The sequence below is a fragment of the Crinia signifera genome, chromosome 1 (genome assembly GCF_055691185.1).
Source record: "Crinia signifera chromosome 1, ASM5569118v1, whole genome shotgun sequence".
Classification (NCBI taxonomy): Eukaryota; Metazoa; Chordata; class Amphibia; order Anura; family Myobatrachidae; genus Crinia; species Crinia signifera.
The window spans coordinates 304,668,097-304,685,029 of NC_139217.1; the positions used below are offsets into that span (position 1 = coordinate 304,668,097).

Genomic DNA, 16,933 nt, shown 5'->3' on the forward strand with positions numbered 1-16,933 from the left:
GTCGTGGCACCCTGGGGTGCTAAAGTACCCTTGCAGGGGTGCCCCGGTTTGGTGGTCTAGGACCAATGCAAATTATTTAAGGTCTATGTAAGGGCGCCAGTCGGGATCCCGACAGTCATTTACCCAACGTCGGGATCCCGACTGTTAAAACACTGACAGACTGGTTCCCGACGACCACCAGCTATTCTCCCTCGTGGGGGTCCACGACCCCCACGAGGGAGAATAGAATAGGTGGCAAGCGTAGCGAGCCACCATGCCCACAGCGTAGTGAGCGAAGCGAGCCCGCAAGGGGCTTTGTTGCGCTCGCCATGCTGTCTGAGTCCGGCCAGTCGGGATCCCGACGTCGGGATAATTACTGTCGGAACCCAATACCACACCCCTATGTAATAGGCAAAATCAGTGCTGGTGGCTGCCAAAAAAACTATGTGCACAAACAACATTCTCCCCATATAATTAAAACTAAAAGATGACCAACACAATTTACTTCATTTAATATTTTAATTTTTAATTAAATTATGATAGTTCAGGGTGCCGTGATTGAAAAAAGTTTATTAACCTTATGAAATAGTTTACACGCACACACACAAAAAAACCCCCTCATAAGTGCAATTGTTCTATTATACTATCAGAACAACTACAAGTTCTGAAACGGTTTACATTACATCAGTAATCATTACTCACTTTCACAACTTTATATGAACACGTAACGAGAGACTATACAATTTAATGCCTGTAAGAACAGAGTAAAAATTGACTCACAAGAAAATAAAATGTTCCTGTCTTAAAAACCATGACCTTTGTGCTTTTAGTTCTCAGTACTGGACATATCCTTTACGCCATATTTTTAGAAACCTATGATAATCACTTCACAAAGCAAATGACTTTTTATGAGTTTAAACAATTTATTAAATGTAAATATGTAAAAGGCACACACACACACACACACACACACAGGGTGACTGAGCAGAAAGCCCAGTGTGTATGGGCAGGCTATGAGCGGTGAGGCAGCCTCCTGCATCATCGCTGGTGGCAGACATTGGTCCATTAGTTTTACCAGCAGACTGAACAGCTTTCAATAGCCTCCTGCTATGGAAAGACGTTCAGAGCGGCAAAAAAAAAAAAATAATAAGTGCTGACTGCAGCGATTTTCGTGATCATCGCTGTCCATACACGCTGGGAAATATTACCCCGTGTGTATGGACCTTCACACAGCTGAAATAGAGCAGATGTTTTAGTGTGTTGAAGCAACATGTATTATGATTATGAACTCCTTTTTATGGCCAACATTCTACTGCATGACAATCAATACACTTCTTTATGACACCCATGCAATTAGAATTATTGATTAAACAATGCAATAAATCCAGGCTTTCGCGATGCCTGCCATCCTCGTGTACGTCTTTTCTATCATGATACCAGTTTCAGGCTACACTGCAGGCTCAGAGGCAGGGGATTACACAATGAGAGTGCTGCATGATGACATCAGCTCTTACTGCAAACTTACCTTGCAAAGGACCACTATAACATAACAGGGAACGGCAACCTTAGAAAAGACATACAACAAATAATTACAGCCAAAAAAGTAAAATGCAGTATTAAAGGGAAAACAAAACAACAACACCATCTTCAGGTCACATGCAAACCTGCTGCAGTGACACTACAGACCCATGAAGGAGCCACCTAGCAGCACCAACTCTGTATATGGCATGCAAGCTGAACAGAGCATGTGGGTAAAAGCGAAATACTGTACAGCTGTGCTTCAGAGTGCAGTTTATTTTTACATTTATTTAAGCAAAATAAATAAATAGAAAATAAAAATACTCAACCAGCCTCAGCCTGGCCTGGCTGTTACTAGCACAGAGTGCCACAAGCTTAAGGGCACACTTGTCACTGCGGAACTGTTGTGATCTGCAGACAGATAATGAAATATGACCCTGGAAATTTAGTTTAAGGGAGATATTCAATCTCCACCGCTATTGTTGACGCTAATAGCAGCGGGCGCCTATTCAATGCGGTCTTCCCCGACAGCATTGAATAGGCATCTCGTCAGAGCGGCCCGACTTTAAAAGCGGGCGGCCCTTTCTGCCGAGATAGGCCATGGATTGTCGAGATCACGGCATGACCACACCCCTTTTAAACCGATCGGCAGGTGGGACATTGAATCCCGTCTGCCGATATGCAATCGAGGAAACCGAAAAAGGGCCAGGGTCATGGCTGTAGGGATGGACCGACAGTTGTGACACTGGATTTAATACCCCCTCACTGTCCAAGCTGCTCATATGGAGGAGTCCGTATAAAAGTTGCAAGCAAAACCCTTCAGACTTTCGAATCCTTGTGCACTAGAAATGGGCTTTCAGAGGAGACCACAGAGGTCAGAGTGCAGTGCTCTACAACTCCGGTTCCAATAATACCCCTTTCCCACTTACAAGTCGCATCACACCCAGGATTTTGTACTCCGGTGCAAACCCTTTCCTACTGGCTCCCTGACCCGGGCAAATGAAGTCATCGGGAGGCATTGACCCGGGTTACCCATTTCCACTGTTCCTGGGACCCGGGTCCAAGCCAGGTAACTACCCGGGTTGGAGTCCGATTTTGCATTTCCATGCACATAGACCTGGGTTAATTTTTCTAGTGGAAAAGGGGTATTCGTTACAGCTTCCTGCATTTAACAGCCGATGCCTCCAAGTTGGCTGCATTACTATGTGGTCTATATAGGAGATGACTGCTGTGAATGAACCAACAGATCCTGTGCCACTCTTTTAGCGCTGTGCATCTTTTTTTTTTGTCCAAAATGCATTGGTTATATAAATAAAAAAATTATACTATATCTCTCTATCCTTTATAAAACAGGTCATTATGATAAATAACAGTTTTTGCTTGCCAATTTTCACACCTGGGGGGGAGCCGATCCTATTAACCCCGATAGGTGCAAATTGCCGCTCGGGTGACGTTTTAACGCTGAAAACGGCACCTGAAATAACCCTAACTCACACGCTTCGCAGGGCCGAATTCGCTGAAAATTGCTTGCACCCCTATTGAGGTGCAAGCACTCTTCAGCCAGTTTGGCTCGCCGTAAAGTGCGTACGGTGTCGTGAATCCGCACCCTTCATGTGTAATAGGATTGACCCCCTATTTTGCCAAAATCACTTGGCACTCAAAGGGTTAATGAATAATCTATGGAAGCAATGGGGGTGTTTGTACGGCGAGGATGGCTTTTTTTCTTGCCAAAAACAAGCCATCCTCACCATAAAACCCCCACGCCCTATTCAATGTAAGGGAGAAATCCTGGCAAATGCAGCGAGTCTACTGCATTTTGTGGCGAGCCCTGCTGTTTTAATGGCCACACTCACAGTTTTCATCTTGACAAAGGGAACAAGCGAGGTGGAAACAGCGAGTGAAGGGGAGGAAGTTTAATACTTGACGTCAAGCTATCAGCACTTCGACATCAGGGTCATTAAATAGCCCTCAGTCATATCTTTATATGCAAAACTACAAAGAGGCTTAACTTCCACTTTTTGCATGATAATATTAAAACATACATCCTCTGGGACAGGTGTTCTGGTTTCTATTCAGATAGTGACTTGAACTTTGTATTGTGCTATTTCTTTTGCACCATGCTATTATTACAAGTCTTGTTTTTTAGTTATATGTTTTTGTTTTTTGGTTATAAGTGTTTAGACCTAGTCAGCACTCCTGTTCTTACCTTGTTTGTATTTATTTTTGGGGTTTGCAGTACTGAACTAGTGAGAGCAGATAATCTATTACTTCACAAATAAGAATAGGGAAGCTTTACCAATCCCCAGTGTCCCCTCTCTGCTCCAAAGATGCTTGGACAGGGTGCTAGTAAACCTTGGGCCGGCTCATATGGACATGATAATTCTTTCCAGCCCATAGGGGCCTACAGCCACAATTGAGACCTGTGTTCAGAGTAGGCTATAAATCCTTGGATGACCATTAAGTTACTGGCATATTGCAGTAACAAGGAGTTCTTAAAGTCCTTCCGTAGTAAATGTATGCTAAATAATCTGACAACACAGTCGTTTTTAAACCCTTTATGTACATGAGAAAGAAGAGAAAGTTTGCCTAGTGGGATCTATGTGATTTGAAACTGCCTTGGTCTCTCTCAAGCCTCCCACAGTTGAAGAGGAGATCTGCAGCCAGAGTCCACGGCTCACTGTGGAGGGACTTTCTGAATTCCTGTGTATGCTTTTAGCATGAACATTAAAATTAAAAAAAAATACCTTCATTTAATAAGGTGAAGCTTTTTTGAATTTGTCACAAGACTTTTTCCCCACATGTTATATCAGTCATGCAGCACACGCTGAAGGACTCTGGTTCATCAAGGGGTGTGCACGGGCTACAAAAGTTCACTAAAAACGTATAAAGAGTGGATTACAGAGTAGAAAAAATGATCCACTATGAACCAAGATACTGTAATAGTAAATAATCTATTCTGACAGAATAAGATCACTGCAAATTCACTCCTACACTACATCAGTGCCACAGTTGCTGATCGTTTACAATATAGATACAGGCATGAGAAAGAGCAAGATAAACAAGTATGTAGTAAAGCAGGATACGGAAGGTTTGACAATCCAGAATATATTCTTAAATGTCAAAAATTGTGTAACCTTTGCTACTCCTACAGTCAGAGACAAGTCATTCCAGGTGGATTGCCTTTACAGCGGAAATACCAAGCCTTCCTATTGTTCCAAGAATTTGGAATGACAAAGCCATGACATGCATTGCACACTTATCAAGTAGATACAAATCTAGCACCGGATGCAGAGATAAATACTTACATTACAAACCACATAATTATATGAGTAATACAGTAAGATAAATTAAAATACATGTCTTATTTTCATAAAGCACACTCCCTTGTCAATGCTCAGCAAAACCAGTACAAAATTAGTGCTGCACTGTATTTAAAGAAGATGGGAAAAGTTGGAGAGCAGCCCGTCTAAAAATGCTTGCCACGCTACTTGCATTCTTCTCACGTCCACTTTGGCGGTTGGGCGTGGAAATTCTCCTCCCCAGCAAGTCAGTATATTGCTTTCCAGGATGTAAATTCACAGCATTTGTAAATACTCCTGTGCCACCAGCCTAGTACAAGGTCACAGGTATAATATTAACAACATGTATAAAATTCAAGGACATTTGGATATTTTCAGTAATTATATTTTTGACAGATTAATGCACTCAAATGAATTATTGGCACACCTATCCATTATAACAAAATCTGTCCCATACAGATTTTGTTATGATGAATAGGTGTGCCAATAATAGTGAGGTAAGCCTGCCATACCAGTGCCGATTCGGTCCACACATAGCTGATCAAACTTGACGGGATATTCCACGCTCAATCAAGGAAGCCAAATCTTTTGACCTCACTTCGCATAATACCAAGATGAAATGATTGCAGTGAAGTGGGGCAACAACGTGGTATTGGAGGCAATATATACATAGAATGTAGCCTTCTTAAACACATGCACCTCAGTCACTTACCTCGTTCTAAGAGCAATCCAAGCAGCATCTATGTCAGCATATAAATTCTTCTCTGTTGGCTTCCCGGAGCTTGACCCGTATCCAGAATAATCATAAGAAAATATGTTACAATTAATCCGAGAGCCGAGTCCTATGTAAAAGCTGCTCATCTGACCAAGATCTACAGCATTCCCATGAGAAAACAGCAGTGTGTACTTGGCATTAGGAGAGCAGCGTACAAACATGCAGGCAATGCGGTTTCCCCGGCTGGTTCTAGTCATGAAGCACTCTATTGCATCTTTTTCTCTGGAGGAATACTGCCAGTCCGCCCGCTCTGAAAGATGAAGAGTCCAGCGGCTCCCGCTTTCATCACATATAAGAGTGTATGTTGGATCAGGAGGTAAAAATGCAAGCTTGGAGGCAATTTTCCCTGGACATGGCGGGCAGCAGAAGAGGCAACACAACTCACTAAACGAGAGGTTATTCATCTTTGTCTCTGGGAAGAAAAGACAGACATTTCAGTTAGTTTCGAACATTACTGCTTATGTCAGGTGGATTTACTTTTTGTCTGTACATGCTGAGGTACTCAGGTGTGGTTGTGCAATTAGCATTGCTCGAACTTTATCCTTATTTTGTTTTAAGCTTAACCGCTCACCATGCCCATGGTGTGACGGGCATATACCTGTGTGTGGTATGTTCCCCAATTTGAATACATTTTTTCCCCCTTCCCCCCCCCCCCCCATGTACTCTAATCCTTGTGTGTTATGCAACTTTGCCATATGTAGCTTCCCTGACCCACTTTGTGTAGTGGACAGACCCATTTTTGGGCCCCCGGCGTGGTCATTATTGGGGGTTTAAGAGGCTGTGAACTTAATCGATGTCCTCTACCCCTTCTTTATAATGCAATTTTGCCATATCTTGCTTCCCGGACCCACTTTGTGTAATGGCTGGACCCCTTTTTGGACTCCCAGGACCCCCACAGCGGTGCTAGGGGTGTCGTACCTTCACAGTATTGTTTTCCAGCTTATGTGTACAAAGTTTGGTGTAAATTGCTCCAGGCATTCCAGAGTTATGCACATCCATTTTTATATATATAGGATATAAGACAGGAATGGGAAGGGGCCCTCCCATAACATATCATTACTATTACCCCATGGTCCATGTGCAAAGGAGACTGAGCCATCAGATGTAAGTATGGTTTGCAGATGTGACATTGAACACCTAGCTATCTGTATATGAAGCAAAACAGAACCTGGAGTGCAACACAGCTGCGTCATGATAACATCTCAAGTACAGGTTCACACTTCGGGTTTGACCCAGAGAGTATTACAAAAGGAAAATCTCTCTCAAATGGGCAAAACCATGTAGAACTGTAGGTGGGGCAGATGTATCATGCGCAGAAAGTTTGATTTGGGTGAGTTATTGTTTCGGTAAAGAATACTGGCTGATTCACTTTTTATTTAAATTTCAGTTTCAACACATCCCACACGAGTCTAAGCTCTATACACACGAGGCGACAGGTGCTCCGTGCTGAGCAAATGGCATAAGCGCACATAGCTGCACCAGAAGCTTGTGCGGAGCAGTGCTTTGCCTCCACTTGTAGGCAAAGCACTGCCACCCAAGCAGGATAGACCATGCACTGTCCATCTCCGAGGGTGAGCCCACCATAGGGTGTACATGCTCCATTTCTAAGTGGTCTAGTCAGATTACTTAGAAATAGGGCTTAAATCACCCTGTATGTATGACGCTTCACTTCTGCCTTACCAGCACTGCACATGGTTTTGTCCATCTGAGAAAGATTTTTCCATCAACTCTGAACCAGGCCCTTAGTCGTAGACAGATATACAAGTGTCACACATCAAATTAGTTTGTGCAGTCTCATGAGGTGGTATTGGCACATCTAACTATGACCAAGTCACACAATCAAGCGAAAAATCCGTGAAAACATAAGCTTGGCCCAGAGTAATGTCAACAAGGTATGTTGTTTGGCATAACTAAAGCAATAGTGTACAAGAACACCCTCTGTATATCTGGCTTCTAGAAAGAAACATTCTATAAGAGCACGGCTTCACCAATTACAAAAAAAAAAATTATCTATGCTAACCCAACATAATACATGTCCATGTTCCATTTTAAAACACAAATACTAGGGGCATATAGTGCACTTAACCTAAACCAAAGGACACACAAAAAAGTTAAACACACATGAATGTGTTTGTTAACCACATTGGTATTCTGACCGCCTGTTATACGTATGTATCCCAGTGCAGAGTGTAATACCCCTTTCACGCATATGAAAAATCACAGGTTTTTGCACGCAAATGATCCATGAATTATTCCAGGGCATACTTGCCTACTTTTGAAAACTAGTTTCAGGGAGATTATAGTTGGTAGTAGAATTTTTACACAGCGCCCCATTGAGGTCATGCTCCAGTCCACCCAAAAGGTGCATCTAGTTCCATATATGGACAGATTGTGAAATGTGGAACCTAGAATCGTGGGTTTATACTGCTATATCTTCAAGGAATCTTTCAAAATGACTTCTATGCAAATGTAGATGAGCCCCAAAGCAGTGAGTAAGAGATACTATACTTGCTAAAGTCACTGATATGCGTCAGGAATTGTTCCAATTAAAATCACCACAAGGAACGCATGTAGCCTTCATTGTGGGATCATTGTGTTTTATCACCAATGCTGGAAAATGGGGCTGATGATTCATTATAAATGTATCTCATTCCTTTTATTCCCCAAAAATTTAATAGCTACATATTGTTGGCTAAGTGAAATGAGGGAGATTGCTAGACTAATCAGGGAGAGAGGGAGATTGCTGCTATTCACGGAGTCTCCTGAAGAATGCACGAGGTTAGGTAACTATGGGCCAGGGTCCACAACCCCGCTCCTGACAGCGTCATCGAGCCAAGACCCAGGATTTAACCAGCTTGCTAAACACAGTGAATTCCCAGGTCACATGACTGATGGTGGTATAATGCACCCCTCATGGTATCTATTGCATTAGTCCCTATTTTAGGCAAGTCACACAAAATCTACAGAAAAAGAGCACTGTATCAGGCATTATGTGTGAACCAACTTTAATATGAAATAGGAGAACACTGTTTATACCCCTTCTCTATTTCCAGATGCAGGGTTACAGTCACGTCTAAGGCATTCTTTTTCAAACTAGGAGCATGCATGTTTTAAACACTTATGCTCAAAAAACAATGCAAGTACAGTGTGCAAATAGGCTATTCTATTCTAGGTTGCAATCGTTTTACCCACACTATGGCCAGATGTAGGCCGTGAAATTGAATGTTTTAGCTTCACATGGATTATAAGATTTCTTTTTTTATATGAAAAAGATGCAGCACAAACCAGATGCAGGCAGCAAATAAGTCACTAAATTGGGAAACAGATTCCATCTGTTCAGACATGTCATCACTGACACGACAATCCATGTCTGGCAAAGGGCAGATTAATATGCTGGCATATTTATATCGTGTCCAGAAGTTTATTTTTTTAAACCGTGCTCTCATAAATACATTTAAATAGAATAATATCCAAGTCACTTGTTTTCCACCTACTCTCCTCCATATGCCCAATTCCATCTCGACAAGATAAAAGCTGGCTGCATGTAAATATGATAGCATTCACCTATCTAGTTAATTGTACACATTCTCAAGACAGACCTTAAATGTAGAAATAAAATAAAGAGAGAAACACAGGAACATTACCTACTAATACAGTAGCAGACATATGTCTGTTTCCAGAGCTACATTGCCATGCTCCCTCTGAGCAAGTGGAATTTAATCAAAAAGGTACACAGCCATGAAACCTGCTTTGTTCTGAGCCATAGCTAATGTGTGGGGTGGGCTTGTCTCAGCAGAGAGATGGTTACCAAGGCCACTAATGATTCAGGTTTTATTCTTTGTATTTTAAACACTACACCAACCAAAGATGAAAATGTTTGTTGCCGTTTTTACTAAAGGAACCCTGGTTGCTTAACAAACCAGTCTAAAAAAGCCCAAATTCTTCTCTGCACACTGGGGAAACCTTGGTAAATGTGGAGGTTTCAGATCAGTCAGCTGTAGAATTTAAAAACAAGAAGATCCAAGCCATGCTACACCTCAGACTCTGCCATGCAGTTGGTCACACTTATTCGGAGGGGTAAGGGGGGGGGGGGGGGGGGGAAGTGTAGAAATACACACTCTTCCATTAGGTATGACTGCATACATCCTGCAATATATTAACTGTACATATGCCAAATTTCAGGTTAACCATAAAGCATCTATATGTATGAGCTTACAAATGTGATCTAGTTTGTGCCAACCTGGATATGGAAATACTACAGAACTGCATCTCATTGTCTTCACTCTGTGCTGTTGTTGAGCTGCATGGAATTGTTCCAATGCAATAGACACAGAGCGGACACCCAGAATGAAAAAAAAAAAAGAGTGCAAACAAGGCAACATATATACAAACAATTACAGCTGCAAATCAGTGTACATGTACAGTAACTTGGGTTAACACATTTTAACACCAGTGTAGACTTGGCCCAGCTCTTTAGGTCACGTGCAGAGCTTAGGAAGGAACAGATCGGCTAAATGTGTGGGCGTTGGAAACAATTCACTAGTCTCTGCACATCTGTTGTGTGTACATAAACAAAAGGAAGAGAGAAAAATCCAACCTAAAGGCAAAGACACTGAATGAAAGTTGCAGCTTACTGCAAACCCCAAACTAATGTACATGGTTAGAATTATTTTTTAAATACTAGTTAACAGTGATAGGTTCCTATATCTGCAAAGTCATTGGAGAGCTGTATCAAACAAATGAAGCAAGACTGATCTTAAGGTGCCCATACACGTTACAATTATTGTATACAATATCGCATCTCATCCAATCTCGGTTTTGCGATAAGATTAGATGAGATCTAGTACAAAAAGTATGTGCAGCACATACTTTTTGTACTAGATCTCATCTAATCTGATGTCATAGCAAAACCGAGATGCGATGAGGTACAATATTGTATACAATAATTGTAACGTGTATGGGCACCTTTACATCTATTGAGCAAATGTTGGAATGAATGCAGTAATACCTAGGATACATTTTATGCTGGCTATGAGGTGTTTCAAACACAAAGTTCATTAGTTAGGGAAAACATGCTATAAGAATGTATAGAGACCTCAGTATGCACTATGGGGGCGATTCAGGTTGGTTTGCAAAATAAAACTCCTTCTCTGGACAAAACCATGCTGCACTGCAGGAGGGGCTGATGTAACATGTGCAGAGTTACATTTGGGTGAGTTATTTGGTTTCTGTGCAAAGTAAATACAGTTTGCTTTATTTTTACACTGCAATTTAGATTTCAGTTTGACCACACCCCACTCAAATGTAATATTGCTTTCACATCGCTAAATGCAGGGTAGCACCGAGACTTTGAAATGGTTCAGTCCCGGCGCGACCCTGCATTTTGGGATGTTCACATCTCCCCAGTGAACCGGCATCATCATCCGGGGGCGCGGCGGGGAGTCGACGTGGCATCAGGGGCAGGCTGGAAGCAGCGCTTCAAGCGCTGCCTCCTCCATAGTTCGAACGGGAAACGGGTCGCTTGACCCATTTAACTCGATCACACTGCACAGCAACGAACCGGTAAGAAATCTGCTTTCTTACTGGTTCCTATTGCCATGTTGCTACCTGTTTGCGGCATCCGGTAACCCCTTTCACATCGCACTAATTACCGGGTCGAGCCAGCAAGAAACCATCTTGTATCAGGTAATTAGTTGCGATGTGAAAGGGGTATGACTCTCTGCACATGTTATATCTGCCATGCACAGGTTTTTTACCATTAAAGAAGGGGTGCCGGACGGGGTCCCGACAGGCATTTACCCAACGTCGAGATCCAGACTGTCAAAACACAGACAGCCGGGTTCCCGACGGCCTCCTGCTATTTTCCCTCGTGGAGGTCCATGACCCTTATAGAAGGAGAATAGAATAGGTGGCTCACTACGCAGCGTGCCCGCAAGGGGCTTAGTCTGGGTCCGGCCAGTCAGCATCCCGACGTTGGGCTAATGACTGTTGGGATCCCGACTGTCGGACCCCTGTACAACACCCTAAAGAAGGAGTTTGCTTTTGCAAACCAACCACAATCACCCCTATATCGGAGTAAATTACAAACCCCACTATAGAAGATATAACTCCAGTACACATACCCAACATGCAATAAATGCCAGCAGGTAGGAACACTATATTTAGGGTATAGAATTAGTTCCGTACTGCACAGAAAGCATGTGTTTTTTGATCCTTTGTTTGTTCGGTTTAAAAAAAAAAAAAATGCTTTCCTCCTGTTAACCAAGATGTTTCACAGGTCAAACAAAGAACCAAACCCACAGGAGCTGTATAACTGGATTAAGGTGTGTCATGTTTACACTATATGGTCTCTGGCTCCGCATTTATAGAAATTTAATTCCTTTTTTTTTTTTATATTAGATCCAATAAGTTCAATCAAACAAGCAGTGTATTTGTAAAAGAAGAAAGCCTTTCAAAAACATTGCTATACAAAGACTCATTCCAGAATATGACAATATTTAGGCAACGTGTAACTGAAGGTTTGGAATCTACCCATATAACAGTGATTCAAAGAGTGCTATGACCCAACCAGAAGTTTACCTCATGGAGGGAGAGGCTGCCTACGAGGCCATTTTGTTTTCGGGGGTGTGATATTAGCACCCAAAATCACATTAGTTTGATTTATTTACAGTTTTATATAGCACAGGAGATTCGGTTGCGCTTTACAATAGTTACCAATACTACTGGCTGGATGTGTCACACAGCACATGCAGGGGCTGCAAGAGGAGACTGTACCGGAGATGTACTCGGCGGAAAGGGACAGCATGCGGGTACTGAGTGCTGTCACAAATGGAAACTGATATCTGCTGCGGTCTCTTCTTCACAAATTGGGGTGATGCTCAATATTCAGTGTTTTCTGAAAATAGGTTGCAAACTTTTAATGCTAAACATGCAATGCATGACCATTTACCAGGGCTGCGCTGTACAGGGTGCATAGTGACCTTTTATCACTCAGAGGGCAATATTCAAATGGTTAATCACAATCTCCAGTCTAAAGTGACTTTTTTTATCATGCCACTTAGGTCAGGTCTCGCATAGTGATGCAAAAAGTCCCATTTGAGTGCTAAAACAGGTGACTTTCTTTGTGCATTTCAGCTTGCCACCACAGGTGGGTACAAGCAAAAATTCCAGCGCCAGCAGCCATAGCCGCCCAAACTGGGCTATATTTGAATAGCTACGTGGAGCACCCTCTAGTGGCTGCTGGCATGTAATCATTTGACTATGGCCCAGAGAATCTGAGCATTTCTCTCAACTGCAAAGTATGTACCCAGCTTCATTCACGGTTCTCATCTAGCATACATCCTACTCAATGCGACTCACAATTAGGGAAATTCAAGATTACAGATCCTGTGACTCTGCTAAGGATTATGCAGTGGTGGTAGTGGACTCTGAAGTGTTGCACTTAGTCACATCCTTTAAAAAGGGATCAGATCAATGGATGTGAGGTATAATGCAGACTTTGCAAATAATTGCTGCTAACAAAGGGAGCTCAATTTCAGTATTCTGCTGCAGGCAAAACTCAAGTTCACTTTCTGCAGACATTTGGTGCCTATAATTGGAGCATGATTTCACCACTTGTACATGAATATTACAGTTTCGAGACGTTCTAATGAAAAATGAAACCTTTATCAAAGGCAGTACGGATGGTGTAATGGTTAGCATTACTGCCTCACAGCACTGAGGTCATGGGTTCAATACCCACCATGGCCCTAACTGTGCGGAGTTTGTATATTCTCCCCGTACTTGCGTGGGTTTCCTCCGGGTACTCCGGTTTCCTCCCACAATCCAAAAATATACTGCTAGGCTAATTTGGCTCCCAACAAAATTAACCCTAGAATGTCTGTGTGTGTGTGTACATGTGGTAGGGAATATAGATTGTAAGCTCCACTGGGGCAGGGACTGATGTGAATGGTCAAAAATTCTCTGTAAAGCGCTGCGGAATCTGTGTGCGCTATATAAGAAACTGTTAATAAATAAATAAATAATGCAACCGAGGAGATCACAAACCACCATTTGTACCCAAGCCTTTCACCACTGCATAAGGTATTTTGGCATCTTAAAAAATAAATAAATAATAATTTACTACTATAATACAATTTATATACTGCCATTAATATGTGAAAGAAAGTATTTCACAGTATCAACAAAATGAATGATGGACAATGTGGGAATTTGTTGAGTGAAGAGCATGTAAGTGAAAACAAAGCTCCGATCCAATTACATTTCAGCAGTGCTCAGGGACACGCCACACAGCGATTATCCAAACTGTAAATTAATCTCCTTGCAGAACATAAGCTCTCAGGGTCAAGGGTTTAATCACTGGTCAAGTTCTGCAAAATGGAGGAGGGGGGATAAAACCCAAAACAGTAACAAATCACACAACCATTCTTATTTACAATAATAACACTGTACTAGTACTCATCCTACTATAGCTGACAGCAATGGGGCCCATACACCAGCAATCCCTCAAAACACTATTTACTGATTCTACGTTTCTGTACTGGATTTAACGAATCGTCAGTACACTACGTTAATACACCAGCAATATTTTTCAGTAATTTGAAGCCTTCATTTATCCAAAGATTTTACCAGTAAATCACGGCAGCGACCATACATAAGCACCGCCACAATGGTTCTCAAACTCTGTGCTTAGGATCCCACACAGTTCACATTTTCCTTGTCACTTGGCAGGCGGTGCACAGGTGCATTCATTACTCACTGTCACATTTTAATAGATCCACAGGTGGAGCTAATTATTTCACTTGATTTGTGAGAACTGCAAAACATGCACTGCGTGGGGTCCTGAGGACTGAGGGGTAGATTTATGAAGCTCGGTGAAGTGATAAAGTGTCTGGTTTTTTCACCGGCCAATCAGCTCCTACTTGTCACTTTTCAAACCAAGCCTGTAAATTTACAGTTAGGAGCTGATTGGCTGGTGATAAAACCAGACACTAGCACTTCACCAAGCTTAATAAATCTACCCCCGAGTTTGAGAACCTGTGCACTAGCGCTATACAGAAGTCTATGGATAGTTCTGTAAGCTAAATGGTTAGTATAACAGCTGTACATTGTGAAACACTGGCAACTCTATAGTCCTGATTAAAAAAAAAAAAAAAATATATATATATTTTAGAAAACCTAATGCACCTACAGTATTCAGATAATTTTTTGGTCGACATTGGCGTCCACTATACATTGCAGATTTACAAAATGGGCTAGTATCCTATGAGCCCTGTTAATTTTTTAGGCTAAAGAAAAAAGATCACAATTTTAGCTTTATAGTATTTGCCTATCCCATTAAAGCACTTTCTCAGCTGCAAAATTCTAACTTGGGATCCGGGATAAATATCCGGAGCCATGTGTTACTGTGGCTCAGAAGTACAGGTAATAGGTTAATCAAATAGCCTCTGGTGAAGCTGCTAGCAGTAGTATATCACCTCAAACTTACAAAACAAAAAATTGCCACACAAAACTTAATCATCAGTTTTCAGGTTTTTCATAATTCACACTCCCACTATGAATATACATACAAAGCATTCATTGTATTTTACCAGAAACCTCCCATTAACTAAAAACTTTTATGGATTGGAATTTACAGATTTGCCTGCATCTGCTGAGTTTACCAGGTGCCCTGTGAATATAAGTACAGTGAAAGGCTATCTAAACACGAAAACCTAAATTAAAAATGGGGGTACAAGGTGGATATTATCCTGTTGAGCCTCATTCTTCTGGACAAATCCTTCTCAGATAAAACCATACAGACTTCCATGGCATGTGCATCAGCAGTTATCCACCACAGCCATGTATGGGCTGCCAATATATGCACCTGTGGCCCAAACACAGAACTTGTGGGGGATATTCCTCACGATAGCTACTGTAAACACAAAAGCAGTCTATTTTACAAATTGAAACAATTGGCATTCTTGAGGCTTCCTACCTTAAGACCAACCTGGGCATTAGTCACATGATACATGTAATATAAAAACAGCTAAATGGGCATCCACCTACTGAGGTAGCAAGCAGAAATATTGATAAGTCCAGCTTTTGGGCACCCAAATGCAGCGTGACCAGTACTTGACCTGAAAAATGGCTAAATCCATCTGAAGTAATGGGAACATTGCATCTGGGTTTGACAAGTCCAAAAAGTAATGGGTACCCATAAACTCATGCCCACTAGTACAGACAATTGAATATTAATTTGTCAGTTTAGACAAGACACAAAACAAAAAAACAAAAACAAAAAACCACATTACTTAATTGTGCCTTAAGAAGTAAATGTACTGATGTAGTGTTCATTCTAGCACCAGCTATCTTTGAAAATCCAAGCAGTTCCTCTTCCCTGCCTGGGGTGTCGCTGTCTGCTGTGGTGTTTATAGCACAGGCCTGGTTTGCATATCAATGCGGATATACAGACCACATTGTGCTAGAAGCACTACAGCAGACAGCGACACCCCAGGCAGGGAAGAGGAACTGCATGGGTTTTCAAAGATAGCGGGTGCTAGAATGAACACTAAGATGTGATGTTGCCCATAGCAACTAACCAGATTCTACTTATATATTTAGCACCTTCTAGAAGATAACAGATAGAATCTGATTGGTTGCTTTGGGCAACATACCATCTCCAATAGAACTCACCCCTATAGGAGCATACACACTGGGAGATTTTACCCAGGTGTTGCCAGCGGTGAAGCGAGAGGGTGCATGAGCGCTCATTGCTGGCCCGTACACACCGGGAGGCTTTTGAGTTGAAGATAGTACTGTATGTCCAGTTTATGCTCTACCACAAACAGTGGCATTGTGCAATTTTCAACTTGGAAAACTAACTAAAAGCTTGTAGGAAACAAACAATAAAATAAAAGTGCTAAGAGGTCATGTCATTTCATTGTTTTATAGCACTTGTTACCATCTTTTGGACGTTATGGAAATGTTTGCTCAATCTGGGAGAACACTTATGAAAAGCCTATTCAGAATGGTAACAATGCAGTAATGATTGAGGTGAAAGCAATCTAAAGTCAAGGAGCATTTTGATTCCCCATTGTTTATGTTAGGATAAAAGAAAGCTTGGCTCATAAACAAGCAAATAGTTTAAATAAACATAAAAAAAATAATCATATGTTGATAATGCACTCTTAAAACAAACGTGAACAGAAGATTCCACATGAAAGCTATGTATGCATACTATAAAATTATAAAACTCAATTGCATCTTAAACCTAATTAAATAGACAGCGGTTAATATATATATATGACTAAGAATTCCATGTGCTGTCCATGGCAAGCAACATGTGCTGTCACATGACTGGCAGCATTCCGGACAGTATTTT

At 41.7% G+C, this 16,933-nt stretch overlaps 1 protein-coding gene across 1 annotated transcript in view; it reads right to left on the reverse strand.

Moving 5' to 3' along the window:
• ABHD17B (abhydrolase domain containing 17B, depalmitoylase) overlaps window positions 1–16,933 on the reverse strand; it is a 31,171-nt gene that overhangs the window by 11,873 nt on the left and 2,365 nt on the right. The window contains exon 2 of the mRNA XM_083186092.1: window positions 5,509–5,983. Coding sequence (XP_083042218.1) covers window positions 5,509–5,975 — 467 coding nt within the window. The 5' untranslated portion in view covers window positions 5,976–5,983. The remainder of the gene's footprint in view (window positions 1–5,508; window positions 5,984–16,933) is intronic.